At 36.9% G+C, this 18500-nt stretch overlaps 1 protein-coding gene across 1 annotated transcript in view; it reads left to right on the top strand.

Annotated features, from left to right (window-relative positions):
• The window catches only part of AQR (aquarius intron-binding spliceosomal factor), a 90236-nt gene extending 72545 nt beyond the window's left edge, over positions 1-17691 (top strand). The window contains exons 33-35 of the mRNA XM_065940161.1: positions 2460-2634; positions 3317-3430; positions 6650-17691. Of these exons, the coding sequence (XP_065796233.1) occupies positions 2460-2634; positions 3317-3430; positions 6650-6961 (601 nt within the window). The 3' untranslated portion in view covers positions 6962-17691. The remainder of the gene's footprint in view (positions 1-2459; positions 2635-3316; positions 3431-6649) is intronic.
• The last annotated feature ends 809 nt before the right edge of the window (positions 17692-18500 follow it).

Here is an 18500-nt window from a genome sequence, read left to right as displayed (position 1 = left end):
TATTCAGCTTTGGTTCCAGAGAGCTATTTTAGGACAACTGTGGAGCTGTTCAGAAGCTAGACTAGTGAGACATTTCTGGTCCCTTTTCCAGCATTCATTGTTCTTGTCCCTACTGACTTGAATAGCCCAGCTACAAATAGAAATGCTTGTGACTCGTTCAGAGCAAGTCAGTGAACCTGCCCCCAGCCATCCTCTGGAGAGCATGAAAGAAGGTAGTAGTTCCCATTGCCCCAGTTTCAAGATACAGCTCCAAGGAACCCTCTCTCTTCCTGCTGCCACCCTGTACTTTTTTTGCCTGGTAGTTTGTTCTGTTTGTGGTGTTTGATCATTCATTTAACAGATATTCTCAGATCCTTCTATTATTTGGCAGTAGGCTAGATTCTTGATATATAGTGGTAAGTCTAGCATTCATTATCTCTGCCCCCATGAAGCTTAGAATCCAATGAGGGAGACATTAAATCTGTCTTTGGGAAATACCTGCATTTGATTCTGCAGAAGATTTTAGTCTGTACAGTGGAGATGAGCTTAGTAGAGCCACTTAAGTGCTCTGCAGTACGGGGGACTAGAGGGAAGAGCTCCTCAGAGGAGCAGGATTGTTGTCATTGCGGTAGCGCTGTGGCTATGCTCCGCCTAGAGAAGGAGCCTTCTGGATGAGAAGAGAAGAACTGAATAACGTTTTAATACTTATCTGAGAGTTCATGCTGAGTATTTCTAGCATTGTACCTCTAGTTACTAGTTTTGGAACCATCCACCTATGGCATGACCCCTCGGGCCTCTAAGGAAGGTGGAGGAAGTGAAAAATAATTTGACTTGCAGTAACCTAAAGAAAACATTTCCTTCAAGAATCCAATGTGTCACAAATGTAGAAGTTCATTAGAACTACTGTAAAAGGGTATGCTTCTCCTTCCACCTAAATGAACTTCTCTTAGTTTGGGTTGGTGGGGTATAGGGATTGTACACCCCCCAACATAACTGCTATTATATACTGAGGTTGTACAGTTGCTTCTGATAAGGGAAACTAGATCCTTATCAAGGCCATAAAACACAACAGAAAATGAAACTGAATTAGAGGTATTCCCCAAATATTTCACATTATACAGAGACAAAGAAAAGCCATTTGATAAATATTTCACTTACCAATTCTCTGTCTGGTTATTATATGACCTTTGTAACGTTTGGTCCCTATAACACTGTTTAACACTTTCTTTCAGGTGTTAGGGATGCTTATACCAGATTTTATTATTATTCGTAAATATCTTCTCTTTTGTAGAATACTCACAGATTTAAATAGCCATCTAACAGCATCTTAGGAAAACAAATTGTCCTCCATATTGGAAACTAAAACTATATTTTCTTACAAAAAAAATTGTAACTAATGTGAAATAATGAAGTGAAATCAGGCTTACATAGCTACTCTTTTTTTTTTCTTTTTACAGTAGATCTTTGTTGGTTATCTGTTTAAATATAGCAGTCTATACTTGTCAATCCTAAACTCCCAGCCTATCCCTCCCCACCACCCTTTTCCCCAGGGAACCAACCATGAGTTCATAATCTAAGTCGTTTTCTGTTTTGTAAATTAGTTCATTTGATTCAGGTAAATTCAGTAAAGTTTTAAGAACATATTCTTTCTAAAAGATAAAGGAAACAGCCATCATTCATCAGATACCCATCTACCTGTGTAGCTGAAGCATGCATTTTGGCATTTTTATCTCTATTTATGTGAACACTGAGACCTATTATAAACCAGGGATTGGGCGTAGGTACTAGAGTAAATGCATGAATAAGACATGGTATTATTGTATCATATCATCATATTGTATTTGTTTGTATTGTAATTATTATTATTATAAATAAGTATAAAGCAGTGTGATTAGAGTTATCCAGGAAGTAAAATTTGACCTATTAACCTTGACAGAGCATGGGAATTTGGTGAGTGAAGTAGAGGAAGGGCTGGTTTGGATTGACTTATTGGTGGTGACACAGCAAATTGGTAACTAACAAGTGAACTATTATTGCTACTTAAACCTTTTTTTAACTTCTTACTTTATATTGGAGTATAGTCAATTAACAGTGTTATGATAGTTTCAGGTGGACAGCAGAGGAATTCAGCCATCCATATACATGTATCCATCCTTCCCCAAACTCCCCTCCCATCCAGGCTGCCACGTAACTTTGTATTTAAGCCTTTTAAATCAGTGCATTGGTTATTTTGTGATTTCCCCCCTACTCTCTCCACTCAAAAACACTTAGAAGTTGGTAATAAAGCATTAACTTCTTACTTGGTTAACTAGTTACATAGCACTGATTAACTTAATGTTTATCCTGTTAAGTTTTTGAAAATCTTAACTCTTTATTGCTACAGCTTAACAGTAATAATTAGTAGAATGTTATAAAAGGCTGCATAAATATATTTTTAATCTTGATATATTTTAATTATTAATTTTGTTTGTTTTTCAAAGGGATGTCCGTCGCTTAGTGGTCGCCATGTCTAGAGCCAGACTTGGACTTTATATCTTTGCCAGAGTATCCCTCTTCCAAAACTGTTTTGAACTAACTCCAGCTTTCAGCCAGCTCACAGCCCGCCCACTTCATTTGCATATAATTCCAACAGAACCTTTCCCAACCAGTAGAAAGGTAAGACTTTCTTCATTGTGTGGGGCAGCATTTCTTACAGGTGACTATATTGTTTGAGAGTACCACATAGGTCATCTGATCTCTGGTTTAGAGTGCTCCTTACACTAAGGAACTGAATTAGATCTTCTATGGAAAAATAATACCACCAGCTATCATAATAAGGAAATCCTTATTGGACTCTAACTTTTACATCTTAATGTCCTCTTACTGTTCTTATGTCCTCCAAACCCTAACAGTGTTCATACATAAGTTGGAGACATGAACTTCTATTGAAGTGTTATCTTTCAGTGTTTTCACTATATACTTAACTTTCTTTTTCTGTTTTTTAAAATTTATTTTATGAAAGTATGGTTGATTAAAATGTTGTGTTAGTTTGTGGTGTACAGCAGAGTGATTGAGATATACATATATATACATTCTTCATACTTTTTTTCATTATGGTTCACCATGGGATATTAAATATAGTTCCTTATGCTATACAGTATGTTGTTTAGCCATTCAATATATAATAGTTTGCATCTGCTAATCCCAAACTCCCAGTCCATACCTCCCTCACCCACTCCCTTGACAACCACAAGTGTGTTTTCTGTGTCTGTTTCTTTCATAGATAAGTTCACATGTGTTGTATTTTAGATTCTACATATAAGGGATTGTACTTAACTTTCTTTTGGCCTTCTTCTAGAATGGAGAGAGACCATCCCATGAAGTACAGATAATAAAGAATATGCCCCAGATGGCAAACTTTGTGTACAACATGTATATGCATTTGATACAGACCACACATCATTATCATCAGGTGAGTTTTCTCAGAATTGACTTATTTTTCTTGCTGTAGAATCTTCTCTGTTGGCAAATAAATCTTTAAAGTACTTGATTATTCCCTGTGAACACCAGCTAAACCAAAGTAGATTACTATTCATATAACATCCATATTTTAAAAACATCTTTTATAGATATAATCTGGCATATAATAAATTCCACATATCTAAAGTATACAGTATGATATGTTCTGGTATTTGTATGTACCCATGATTATAATCAAGATAATGAACAGATACATTATTCCCCCCCAAAGTTTTCCATGTACACCTGGATAATCCCTCTCATCCCTCACCAGTTCCTGTTTCACCTTCTCCAGGAAACTGAGAGTCTACTTTCTGTCACAATAATTAGTCACCATGTTTTAGATATTTATGTAAATAGACTCAAATAATATGTACTCTTTTCCCCTACCTGTTATTGCTCAGCATTATTTTAATATTCATTTGTACTTCAGAATGTATCAGTAGTCCTTTTCCTTTTATTGTTGAATAATCCATTATACAGATGTACTAAGTTTACCCTTTCATCATTGATGGACATTTGGGTTTGCCTCCAGTATTGGCTCTTACAAGTAAAACTGCCTTGAACATTCTCCTGCAAGTCCTGGTACCCTCTCTTTGGTAAACTTCTAGGAGTGGAATGGTTGGGTAGTGTGGGAAGTACGTATTCAACGTCTTTGAGAAACTGCCCACCCGTCTTAAACAAAGTTGTCCTTGGTCAGTTGCTGAGTTGTACCCATCTCTGCAGCACTGTAGACTGCAGCTCGCCCGGCTTCCCCGTCCTTCACTGTCTTCTGGAGTTTGCTTAAACTCATGTCTGCTGAGTCACTGATGCCATGCAACCATCTCATCCTCTGTCACCCTATTCTCCTCATGCCCTCAGTCTTCCCCAGCATCAGGATCTTTTCCAATGAGTGGCTCTTCGCATCAGGTGGCGAAGTATTGGAGCTTCAGCATCAGAACTTCCAGTGAACATTCAGGGTTGATTTCCTTTAGAATTGACTGGTTTGATCTCCTTGCTATCCAAGGGACTCTCAAGAGTCTTCTGTAGCACCACAGTTCAATTCTTTGGCAATCAACCTTCTTTATGGTCCAGCTCTCACATCCGTACATAACTACTGGAAAAACCATAGCTTTGACTATAGTCTTACAAAATTGTACCATTTTATATAGGTTGTGCTCATTTATATAGACTGTGCTCACATATACTTACGCTTGGTCTTTTTTATTTTAGCATTCCAGTAGGTTTGTAGTGGTCTCACTGTGGTTTTAATTGGCATTTTTCTAATAACTCTTGATGAACATCTTTTCATGTCGTTATTTGCCTTCTGTATATCTTCTGTGAGGGTGTGTCTGTTTAGAGCTCTCACTCTTTTGGGTTATTATTAATGAGTTTTGAGAGTTTTAAATTTTAATCTGACTACAAGTTCCTCATCAGATGTTTGTTTTTACAAATATTTCCTAGTCTGTGACTTTTTTTTTTTTTTTCATTTTTAGGTGTCTTTCAAGTCCCAGTGTATCAAGTTGTTTCTTTGTGATTCATGCTTTTTATGTCCTAAAAGCATTTAGCATTACCCAAAGTTACAGTTTTATTCCAATGTTTCATTCTAGAAGTTTTATATATATATTTTTAAATAAGTATGATACATTGTGAGTTAATTTTTTTATTTAGTGCAAGGGTTGAATTTTACTCATTTGCATGTGAATATCCAATTGTTTCAACACCATTTCCTGAGGAGGCTGTTTTTTCCTTCTGTTGACCTGACTTTTTTTGGAGATTAAAAAAGCAATTTTTCAAATTGAGATCTAATTGATACATAATTTTATATTAGTTTCAGGTGTATAAAATAATGATTCAATATTTCTATATATTGCAAAACAAAACCACAATAAATCTAGTTAATATCCTTTGCCACACAAAGTTACGTGATTTTTTCCCCAATGTTGAGAACTTTTAAGATCTTATCTTGTGGTCTTAGTAAAAAAAAACCCATTGACTGTGTATGTGAGAGTCTTATTTTTGGGCTTCCTGTCTTGCTCTGTTGATCTTTGCATCTTTCCTTTTGCCATTACACTATCTTTCTTAGAGTTTCTTTATAGTAAATATTGAAATTAGATAATGTGAGTTCTGAAAATTCCCTTGGTGGTCCGGTGGTTAGGAAGGACCCCACGCTTTCACTGCCAAGGGCACAGGTTCAGTCGCTGGTCAGGGAACTAAGATATTGCATGCCACACATTACAGCCAAAATGATAATAATAATGTGACTCCTTCAGCTTTGTTGTTCTTTTTCAAAATGTTTTTGCCTGTCCTAGTTCCTCTGCTTTTCTCTTTACATTTTAGAATCAGCCTATCTCTTTCAATCCCTAGAAAAAAGCGTGCTGAGGTTTTAATTAGGATTTTTGAGTGTTATTGCTTAGGATCAATTTGGGAGAAATTAACATGACAATATTGAGTCTTCCTGTCCATGAGAATGATGTCCCTCTCCACTATATTTAGGTCTTCTTTGAATCCTCTCATCAGTGTTTGGCAGCTTTCTGCCTACAGCCTTCATACATATGTTGTTAGTTTTATCGCTAAGTATTTCACATTTTGTGCTGCCATTGTGAATACTGCTTTAATTTTTTTCAGTTTCCAACAAGAGAAACAAAATTCCTAAAGAGAGAAGCCAAGCCTTAGCTCCAGAAAGGGCAGCCGGGTGTTCAGGGCCACTCCAGTGCTCTGGTTAAGTGGGGCAGAAGCCCTGTGCCTGCAGCTCTCCCCTTGCCTGTCTCAAGGCGTGGATCCTCCTCACCCTCACAGCGCTCCTTGATGGAAGTCGGCCCTTTCTTGAACTGGTGTGCCAGTCAGTCCTAATCAGCCACTCTTTTCCAGTGTTTGTAATAAGTTCCTTCATGAAAAAATTTAATAGCTTTTGATATTGGTTTTTCTCCCCAGAGATTTAATATATATTCTCATCTTCTTATCTGATATCTGTGCAAGCATATTCCATGGAATCGGCAAAACCTAGGCCATTATCATCAGAGTTGTTACGTCTGCAATATAAAATAGCCCTCGGTGTTTTGGAGCTTTCTAGAGTGACAGTATGTATTAGGAAGATAATGCAAGAGCCTAACTTTATAAGCCAGGTGGTTTTCTTTTCTTTTTTTTTTTGACTCATTAATGTTTTCCCTCTTTTTTTTTTTTTCTTCATCAGACTTTATTACAGCTACCACCTGCTATGGTAGAAGAAAGTGAGGAAGTTCAAAGTCAGGAAACAGAATTGGAAACAGAAGAAGAGGCCATGCCTGCTCAAGCTGACATTGTACCTGATAAAACAACAGATGCCAGCTCCAGTCAGGAAACCTCAGCCTCTGAGACTGAAACCACCCCCAATCAGACAGGAGCCAGCTCCAGTCCAGAGGCTACCCCTGCTGACTCTGAGATCTCTGGGACAGGACCGGTAACTGTACCAGCGGAGAATAACACCACTCATGATGTCACATCCACTCCCGGAGAAGCCGAATAGCCAAGCTGTAGCCCTTCTTACAGAGGACATTTCATTAACAAAGTCGTAGGTAAAGTTACTTCTTGTATTTTATATATGCTGCCATTATAATAGCACTAGTTAATATTCAGTCCTTATTTTTGTTAGCTGATTGTCAATGTTTGTCTTCTTGGATATATTAAAAAAGAATGTATGTGTGTGAACAACTCCAATTTTATTTGTTCAATCAGAAAAGTAAATAACCATTCCTTTGCTATTTTGATCATTAACTATGTCTGTAATCATACCCACATTAAAAGAATTTTGTATGGAATAATAGTTCACGTTTTTAGTGAACATCTCTAAAAAAAAAGGATAAAATATACTGGAATTAACCATAAATGACCTTAAGCAAGTGTCCAAATTGGGGAGGAAATCATTTCTTCTATCATAGTGTGAGATGCTCAGGTCATGTTTCTTTCTGTCCTTCATTTCTTTGCTGTTTTCCTTGATGGAAAGGCATTAACACCATAGGATATAGGTTACTCCAGTCCATCAAAGAGGACATGCATTTCCTTCCCCCAGATCTCAGAATGTATTAGAATCACCTAGAATATCTATTTATTCTTGAGGCTGCTCCAGATCTAATGAATCAGAGTCTCAGGGTTAGAGCCCAGGAGCCTGCATTTTTATGTTTACAGGTGCTACACCATTAACATTTGAATTGCTGACTGAATGGCATTGGGCTAGTCTGGTGAGGCTGAGCCAAAATTCGTCATTCAGTTAAGCAAGAAGAACATGGCAAATCCATCTGAACAGAAGCAAAGGCCCAGGGTCCAGGCAGTGAAAATCAGTGAACTTAATTAACTCCTGTATTCATGATGGATTTCTCCCAACACAGAGGTTCTGAGTTTTCTGTCTTGTTTAGTTCTCTTGATAGATAACCAGCTACAAGGAGACCTCAAGGTAAAATGTGCTTCAGATTTGAGAAAGCCACTGTACTAGGACCTTGCTCCTCAAGTGTGGTTTGCAAATCAGCAGCATCAGTGTTGCACTGAAATTTGTTAGAAATGCAAAAGTTTGGGCTGTAGCCCAGGTCTACCAAATCTCAGTCCACATTACCACGAAGTCCCTTGGTGATTCATCTGCACTTTGTAGTTTGAGAAACACTGTACTGAGATTACTGTGCTGTCGTCACATGAGCCAGAGGGAGAATAGTGATTCTGTGATGATAGAATTTACAGTGAGTGTGACTTATGTTTCTGACTATGAACCTCTACTTACAAGGTCCCTGGGCATGGTGACCAGAGAAGAGATGAATATGTGTATGTGGGGAAGGTGAAATTGCCCACTGGTTCTCTTCCCCCGCTTTCCACATCACTGGAGTGGCTCAGGGACACATTTCCCCAAAGTTCTCCTTCAGTGCATCTACCTTGAGGCCTGACCATGTCCAACAAAGTTTAGAAGAATTAAGCAGGAATTGGCACAGCGCCAGTGAAATGCTTCTCTGGTCTTGACATTTCAAAGGGATGATGAATTCGTCAGGAAATTGAACCCCAAATCAAGTCCCTGATATTTTTGAGTAACTAGTGTTTACTTAACTTTACCAGTCTAAGGTGGGTATAATTTAGACTCTCATCTTGAAGCTTCCTGCAGCATCAACAATTGTGTAAAGATTGGATGGGGAAGGGAAAAATGAAAGTGTTAGGGTAATGAGGAGAGTGAAATGCCAAGGAAACTAAACTCAGAAACCCACCTCTGTTTGTTAGCAGAGCCAGGATGGCACCAAATGGTCTGTTACATAATTTCTCTGGGTATAAGAATTTGAAAGCAGGTGTTGTGGGCCTCACCTAGTATGAGGACTGCTCTCAGAATTATTTCCATTCGTGAATATATAGTATCAGGCTAAGCAAGAGGAAAGCAGCTTTACCGTATTACTGTCTTTCCTAGAAAAGATTGATTTTTCCCTCTAGCCTTTAGAGGATATGAATTGTGGTACCTGAAACCAAAATAAGCAAACTGTTGTGCTGTCTTTCCTTGAATAAACCTTTTTCCTGGACTGTATATCACTCTGTCTAACTCGGTGACTGAGCTTTTTTATCTGCCGCTTGATTTTTATCATTAAAAAGAAAATTTTAACTGGAAGGTGAATAATTTCTTTGCCTTTGTCAAATTAAGAACGGGATGATGAAAGTGGGACTTGAATTATTTTAAATTGTTTATTCACTAGAAAGGCCAGTGAATTGCAGTTAACTATAAAATTGTGGAATTTTTAAAGGAACTTAAGAGAGCTTTTCTTATTTTAAATAATGAGGAAACTGAATCAAAGGTTCTTAACCAGGGTCACAACCATAGGAGACTGGGGTAGAATCCAGTTTATAGACTAGGGCAGTTTTTTGCTTTTTTTTTTTTTTTAAGTCAGCCACACATGAGTACTTGCTTCATAAATTTAAAACTTTTCTATTTAACTTGGAGTTACTACAGACACGGGTATTCTCACCAGGTGACCATTTCGGATTAATGTTCCCATCGCTCTACATCCTGTTTTTCATATCTGAATATGTCATAATTCTGGAGTTTATTTTTAAAAGCAAACCAAAAAGACACATGCCAAGAGAAACAGCATGAAATGAAGCAATTCAAGTATTTAGACTTTTTTCCACAAAATGCTGAGTTAAGAAAGTTTATTACCAGCAGTTGAAAATAAATACCAGCAGTTGAAAATAAATAGCTGTATTGATTTGGGCAAGTGAGTGGAAAGATCTAAATATTATCAGTTCCCTTGAAGTTAGTGTGAGGATAAAAGATATTTTGCTAGATACTGAGAGAAATAGTACAAATGGACCATTTGTGCTCCTATAAAAAAATGAAGTTTTTTATGATCAGGAGACAGCATGATATTGTAAAACTGACTTTGGATTCATCCAGTCCCGACTTAAATTTTACTTCGTTTGCTCATCAGCACTTGGTTTGACCTTGACGAGTATTATAACCTAAGTCCCAGTTTTGTTATGTACAAAACGGGGGAAGATCTATTTGTTTGTTAATAGGGTAATTCTTACGAAAATATCTGGCACCTGGCTGCTCAGTAAATACCAGTACTCATCCCAACCCCGCCCTCCATTTCCCTCCAAATCTTTGAGACACGATATTAGCAAATAATTCTTTGAGTCGAGCACTTAGCTATACCCCTATCCAGGGAGCAGGGAGGATGATGAAGAAGGCCAAACGTGGTAGCAGTTGACATTTGAGATCAAGGGTCAAATTTACTGATTTAGAACCTTGAAATCAGCCCATAACAACACTGAGGAAGGTCTCTGCTGAAATTAAAATATCTGGCAGATGAAGACACTGGGTATCATTGTGCATGGGATGTACTGATAACATCAGTTCCGTATCCTATATCCCTCACCCCAAGATCATCTATATTATTGCACTTATATAGCTTGAATATGCTTTTTCCTTTTCAGCTTGCAGTCACTCATATGGTGTTTTAGAGATGTTTCTTCAATTAAAATAAGATTAAACAGATTGAAAGAAAAACCAACCCTTTTGCACACGCTAGAAGAGCTGTTAAAAACAGTGCTTTGCATTCTGTGAAAAATGCTGGGCAGTTAGCCTTTGTAATTATGAACTAGTCATGTGAATAGATGTTGAAGAATGATAACAACTGGAGCTGTGCTGAGCCAATGATGGAAATGAGTGTGTGAGACTGTTTTTTCTTTTTCCATTGCTAATCTTCAGTACCCAAGAAAGGGTTCTAATTCAGTAGTATCCAAAAGCTTTGGACATTCTTGTCTTCCTTCATAAAGACAAACCCCAGCTCAGTCCTCGGGAGCTTGACTCAGAATGCAGCACAGTTATTGCACAGACTGACAGCTTTATTGCTGGTTCTACCTTTTGGTTTCTATTTAACTTCACTGCCTGCTTAAACTTTTGCACTTACATATAAAGATGGCTAATCCCAGTATTTCTCAACATATGTTACAAAAACCATTCATCTGAAAGAATACTTGGAAAAAAACATGTTCCGTGGTCAAATAAGTTTGAAGAACATAATTAATTATTATTCCCCATTTGTAGAAATGTAAAACTTGCATTGTTAGTTAATGAAAGGTTATTTCCTGCTGGAAAAAATCTAGTCAACTTTATTTAATATAGCATTTCTCAAACTTATTTGACATTGGAACGCTTTCTTTTTCTTCTTCAAAGTAAGGCATTGTAGGGAACTGGTTCTGAGGTTTGATATTTTTACATTAGCAAATGAACTTTGATTCCCCCTTGGGGGATAAGAATATACAAGCCCCAAATATGCTGCTTTGGCAAAAGGAATATTTTGAGCTGAAGGCAATTGAGAAGACACAGATACAGGAAGTTTTCTCGGTCCTTTTGCTTCTGCCTGAAAGCAGGGCATGAATTTCCCTTTGTAAAGATGTCCCCTCTCTCCTGAACTAGGAAGAAAACACCGCTTATTATTATACACAGAGATGATGCTGAAATGAGTCTGCATAAACCTTACTAAAATAACTCACCCTTATCTTCCATTAATTTCCCCATATATTTACTTTCCCACAATTTAACACCCCTAAAAACCCGAACTTCTTTTTTTGCCTTATTTACTTTTCCATAATTTATTATCTTTTGTTAAAATGGTATATAAGCTTAGAAGCCTAATAGTCTGGAGGGAATTTTTGCTTCTTTTCTGTGCAACTCCATGGAAGTAAAGTTAAAAACATCAATTAAATTTGTATGCCGTTTCTCCTATCAGTTTCTTTTATTAGCTTAATTCATAGGCCCCAGTTACAGACCTAAGACAGCAGAGGAAAAGTTTTCTCTCCCCTACAAAAATAAGACTTTAATAATTGTTTTTCCGCAAGTAATCAGAGGCTCAAGTAACAGCAGAAGAATCTAGAGATGAAGTGATTTGTACAAAATGTCATAGTGTAATTTGTTGAGTGTCATGTGGTATTAATAGCAACATCCTGAAAATGCAAATGAGTAAAAGTTTGATCAGTGTACCATGACATTTGTTCATGTGAGCCTTCGAAGAAAAGGTCACTGAGCATTTTCTGTTTACATTTTGATTTTAGGCTCCAGGATTTCACACCAACTTTTTCTCATTTTTTCACTCTGCAGTAAAAGAACAGTCTGTATTTCCAATGTCTGTTGTTTTCTCGATTCTCTAAATGTTTGTTTTCTTTAAAAGTTTGTTTCAAAAAGGGAGAAGATTTAACAGGGACAATGGGGTCGACCAGAAATAATAGAAGAAAATTTAGACAAATATAAAACTTGAAAAAAATTTCCTTTCAGGAGAATGTAAGATAGAAGACCCCAAAACTTACCTTGCATCAGACATGTTGAATTCTTAGTTGATCTCCAGAGATGACTGCCCACTTCTTTCTCTCCGTCTTTGACTTACATGATACATTCACCTGAGACCTCTTCTTACAATAAATCCAAGGGCAAGAACTTCAATTGTAGCTATTTCTCCTTGGGAGATGCCTGGTTTAATATGAATAGCTATTTTGAGACACTGATTTTATTGACCTTTTTTTAAAAAAAAAGTCAAGAGTTCTTGGTAGAAGGTGGTCATATAAAATATTATCTTTTTCTTCTCCAGTCACTCATTCATTCTGAGGGGAGTTTTCTCCTGGTGTTTAGTTCAGTTGATCACAGTAAATATGGTTCTGTGTTACGGTTATTTTCATGACCCCTCTGCTTCTAGTAGCGCTTTCCAGTGCTGGGTTTCCTCTAATCCCAGACTTCCCCAAGAATAGTAGTGGAGCAAGAATAGACGGAGTTAATTTACATTTTATTTTGCTGGTTGACAGCTTTTCACAGAAGTGAATTAAGTTATAGATAATAAACTGTTGGAAGATACCTTTGAAATTGTCTCATTCTTGCGAATTCCTAGACTGAGTCTCTACTGTGTGACCGGCAACAATGCCGTAACTCATAGATGAGAAACACCGAGGCATTGGCTGGTTTGCCTCGGACCCGGCGGTTCGTTTACCTGGGACGAGAACCACCATCTGATATGCAGGCAGATCCCTTACCTCACAGACGAGTAAGGCAAACCTAGCAAACCTACCAAAGAGTTCCTCTCAGGGGAGTTCCCTGGTGGTCCGGGGGTTAGGACTCCACATTTTCACTGCCAAGGACCCAGAGTCCGATGCCGGGTCAGGGAGCTGAGATCCCATAAGCCATGCAGTGTGGCTAGAAAAGAAAAGAATTCCTCCCAGGCTTAGAATACCAAAGAGAAGACTAGGTTGCCAGAATCAGGATACAAAATAAGAGGTCTATAAAAAAAGATACGCTTTGATGTTTACAGTGTTTATACTTAAGGGTGAAAGCCAAATTAATATTTGTTTTGGGTTGAAAAAAGTTATGAGAAACATAGAATGTGTAGGGACTATAGTAAGTAATGTTTAATTGTCAAAAGGTTAGTTAATTATCCTAAAGCTATTTTTTATTTTTAAGCAAAGCCAAAGGAGGTTAAATAGCAATTTTGAAAGAATGTAACAGATGATAAGGGAAAAGTTAGAATGTACCAAGACCTGCACTTTCAGTTACTATTATAGGCATACCTCAGAGATACTCTGTGTGTGTTCCTAACCACTACAGTATGTTGAATATTACAATAAAATGAGTCACACTTAAAATTTCAGTTCCCTAGTACATATAAAAGTTGTTTACACTAAAATGTAGTCTGTTAAGTATGCTAAATAGCATTATGTCTAAAAAGATGTACACACCTTTGTTTAATATTACCAAAAAAAACCTCTATCCATCATCTTAACATTTAGCGAGTCATAATCTTTTTGCAGTAATAACATGCAGGATCACAGATCACCATAATAAGTGTAACAATAATGAAACAGTATGAAATATTATAACAATTACTAAAATGTAGCACAGAGACTCAAAGTGAGCAAATGCTGTTGGAAAAGTGACCATAATGGGTGCCACAAACCTTCAATTTGTTAAAAAGTAGGATCCATAAAAATGTTATATCCTCGGTGCACTGTTCTGTGGCCTTTGTCACAAATCCAATAATTGTATATGTGTGGGTCTGTTTCTGAAAGTTTCATTGGTCTATTTTTCTTTTCTTGTGCCAGCATTTCACTAGTTTAATTACTGCAGCTCTATGTTAAATCTTGACATCTGGTTGTGTATATTCCCTTACCTAATATTCTTCAAGTTACTGGCCACTCTTTAGTATCTATTTTATAGATAGTATATATATTTATGTCGATTCCAATCTCCCAATTGAAAATCCATAAAAGAGGGGATTATATATATATATACATATATGTGTGCATGTATATATATATATATACACACATACATATATATATATTATATATATATGGCTGATTCACTCAGCGTACAACAGAAAGTAACCCAACATTGTAAAGCAATAATACGCCAATAAAAAAATTTTTTTAGGATATTGTCTACTCTTAATCTCTGTATACACTTTAGAATCATTTTGTCAATTCTAAAAAAAAAAAAAAAACTTGCTTGAATTTTTTTTTGGGATTGCATTGATTCTATAGACCAATTTGGAGGAAAGCTGACATCTTTATTGTCTAGGAATGTGTCATCTCTTTCCATTTAATTAAGCCTTCTTTAATCTCACTAATGTTTTGTAAGTTTTCTAAATTAAGGTTTTGGCCATCTTTTGTTAAATTTATACTATAAATGGTACTTTAAAACCTACGTTTTATCATTATGTTTTGTCATTGTTTGTTACTGGTATATAGAAATACAGTTTATTTCTTTTATGTTGACCTGATACGTAACAATCTTGCTGGATTCACTTATTTCTTATAGTTTGACTGTAGATTATCTACATATATAATTACACTCACCTATATAAATAATGGTAGTTTTATTTCTTCTTTAATCATTGTACTTCTTATTTCCTTTTTAATCTCTGTGCCTTACTGACCTATTGAAGACTTCCAGTATAGTGTTGAATGGAAGCAATCAAAGTGAGTATCTGTGTCTCCTCCCAGTCTTAGAAACAAATCTTTCAGTATTTAACCATTAAGTATAGTGTCTGCCACAGTTCTTTGTAACACTCAGATTTTAATAGTTTCCTTCTATCCCTAGTTTACCAAGTGTTTTTCTTTTTAACATGAATAGATGTTGAAATCTCACAAATACTTTTTTTGTATCCATCAACATGATTATGTGCTTTTTCTCCTTTATTGGATTAATGTGGTGAATTGCACTGGTTTATTTTTCTATTGATTTTTTTTTTCTTCAGGTCATGGGCCAAAATTACTATTCTTCAGATGCTTGATAACTTTAGTTGAATACTAGAAATTACAAATGCTGTGTTTTTTAATGTTTAGATTTTGTTGTCTTTCTGTAAAGACTGTTAAAGTCTGTTTTAGCAAGGAGTTAATTGTGGGTATTAGGTTGATTTTTGTTTTTTGTTTTGTTTGGTTTTGGTTTTGGGGGGTGAGGCACAATACATGGCCTGCAGGATCTTAGTTACCTGACGAAGGATCGAACCCTCACCCCCAGCAGTGGAAGTGTGGGGTCTTAACCACTGGTCCATCAGGGAGGTCCCTAGGTTGATCTTTTTTGTTTTTGTTTTTAAACTTTGTTACGCAAGTATAGTAGGGCTTCCCTGCTGGCTGAGACAGTAAAGAACCTCCCTGCAATGCAGAAGACTCAGGTTTGATCCCTGGGTTGGGAAGATTCCCTGGAGGAGGGCATGGCAACCCACTCCAGTATTCTTGCCTGGAGAATTCCAAGGACAGAGGAGGCTGGCAGATACAGTCCATTGGGTCACAAAGAGTCAGACACGACAGCAACACAGCAGAACTCACAGGTATAGAGTACTTTACTTTTAGCTCTGTCATTAATTGTAACCTTTCTGTGGTCATTGCCCCAGGTGTTCAACTGAAGTGTCTGTAATCGAGCTGGTAGAAATTTAAACCTTGATTTTTGTGTGAGCTCTGGGAAATATTTAGCATATAGTGCTCAGATTCTTTGATTGACTTCATGGAGTTTCACCCTGTATATGTACAGATGAGTATTCAGCCAAAGATTCGAGGGGACACCTGTTCAAACTTCTGAAGTTCTTTCTTTGCATAATTCTCTCCTTTCATAGACTCTGCCCCCAAAGTCCACCCAGCTCAGCCTCCTCAGGTTTTAGTTCCTAAAGTCAGTGAGACTACTGGGCTTCTACTCAGGTTCTTCTTCCATGTGCTGCTGTTTGGGAAGTTGTCTTTTGGCAAATAACCAAGGCAATCACAGGGCTCACTTTATTTTATTTCCTTCAGGGATCACAGATCTTTGCTGCCTATTGTTCAATGTCTGAAAATAGTTATTTTGTATATTTTATCCAGTTTCCTAGTTGATTATAGAGAGATGATGAGTTACTTTGAGCAAAAGCAGAGGTTCTTACATTGGTTGGTTTTTCAAATATTAAAGCGACCTCATATTCCTATACTTTGGCCTCCTAATGCAAAGAACTGACTCAATGGAAAAGACCCTGATGCTAGGAAAGATTGAAGGCAAGAGCAGAAGGGGACAACAGAGGAACAGAGGATGAGATGGTTGGATGGCATCACTGACTCGATGGACATGAGTTTGAGCAAGCTCCAGGAAACAGTGAAGGACAGGGAAGCCCGGCGTGCTGCAGTCCGTGGGGTTACAAAGAGTCAGGCATGACTGAGCGACTGAAGTGAACATATTCCTAATATTTAAAAAATAATTGCTATATCAAGTTTACTAATGCTTTTTATTAGGACTCTTGCATCTGTGTTTATGCGAGATGGTTCTATAATTATGGTGATGATGATATTAGTTTATCAGCTTGAGTATCAAGATTATTTTGACTTCATAAATTTAGTTGAATTTTCTGTTTCTTTTACCGGAAGTGATTTTGTAAAAGTGGTGTCATTTTTTTTTTTTTTTTTAGCATTTGGAACATTTTACCAGTGATGTCATCTAAGCCTGGAGATTTCTTTGTGAGAAGGTTTTAAATTTCAGATTAATTTATTTAATGGTATAGGACTATTCTGCTTCTTGTTGCGTGTTTGTTTTGGTTAGTTGTTTTTCTGTAGGGATTTATCCATTTAAGCTGAATTCTCAAATTTATGTGGGCAAAAGTAATGTATAATATCAATTTTTTAGCACAGCTCTAGCTGTATTGCACACATCCCATATGTTTCCATTAACATCCATTTCAAGATGTTTTCTAATTTCCATTGGGACTTTTTTAAACATTTTTTCATATTCTTTGAAAATGTTTTGGAACCTAATAGATACGATAGTTACACAACACTGTGAATGCACTAAATACTACTTAATTGTTCCCCTTAAAATCGTTAACTTTATGTTACATGAATTTCACCTCAGTTTTTAAAAAAACACCTTTTAAGAAGTGAGTCTCTTAATTTCTAAGCATTTGGGCATCTTTCTTATCTTTCTGTTATTTCTAGCTTTGTTCCACCATGGTCAGAGAACATACGTTATATGATAATAATCTCTTGAAATTGTCAGGATTTTTATGGTACATGTTTCATGTGTCCTTGAAAAGATTGTGTATTTCGTAGTAGTTAGGTACCATTAGGTCAAGTTTGTTAATTATTTTGTTCACAACCTTATTCTCACTTTTTTTTGTCTGCTTGTTTTATCAGTTACTGAGAGGTGTGTTTAAAAAAAAAAAATCTGAGTGTGTTATAGACTTGTTTATTTCCTCTTTGAATTCTCAAGTTTTGTTTTGTGTATTTTAAGATCATGTTATTAAAGGCATACAAACAATTATTATGCCTTCTTGATGGATGGATTTTTTTAATTATTTAGAAATGTCTCTCTTTAAATATACTTCTTGCCTTAAAGACTACCTTGTCTAGCATTTATTATAGCTATACCAGCTTTCATTTTTTTGCTCTTTACATGGCATTTTTTTTCCCATTCTCTTACTCAAACTTTCTAGGTCCTTTATATTTAGGGTTTCCTGTTTTAGGTTTTCCTGGGTTTAGGATTTGATTGTACATATTTTTAAATAATAAGTTGAAGATTCAAAAGTTCTGGGTGAGAAGCAAAAGACTACATCACTTGCAGAATATCAAGCAACATGGACATGTTTGTTTGCATCAGATCCTCTTGCTCTCCAAGTCCCACCGTGGTGACCTGGTGGAGGCCCTGAAGGGCGCCTGCCTAGTCACAGGTTATGTTATAGGAGAGGAACAGTGGGGAACCCCCTACTTTTACAGTAAGCAGCAAGCAGACCTGTTCGTAGTCCCAGAGGGAGACATGTCCTCATCCCTCAAGGTGTTTTTGCTGCACACTCAACCCTCTTGGGAAACGGCCTGAGTGAAGTGCAGCCTGGCATTCTTGACACACCCCCTGAGAGCGGGCTGGGATACTCTGTGAGCTTCCTTATTTCTCCTTGGATTCTGTCAGCTGTTCCTTGGTGTATTGACCCCTTCATGGACCACAGCCTTGTCGTGGCAAAGGGGCTTGCGTAACTCAAATGAAGCTTTGCCATTCAGGGCCACCCAAGATGGATGGGTCACAGGGGAGAGTTCTGACAAAATGTGGTCCACTGGAA

This window comes from Muntiacus reevesi, chromosome 7, assembly GCF_963930625.1.
Source record: "Muntiacus reevesi chromosome 7, mMunRee1.1, whole genome shotgun sequence".
In the NCBI taxonomy this organism is placed as follows: domain Eukaryota; kingdom Metazoa; phylum Chordata; class Mammalia; order Artiodactyla; family Cervidae; genus Muntiacus; species Muntiacus reevesi.
Note: the sequence above shows the minus strand (reverse complement) of the source record. Positions and strands in the feature narration are given on the sequence as shown.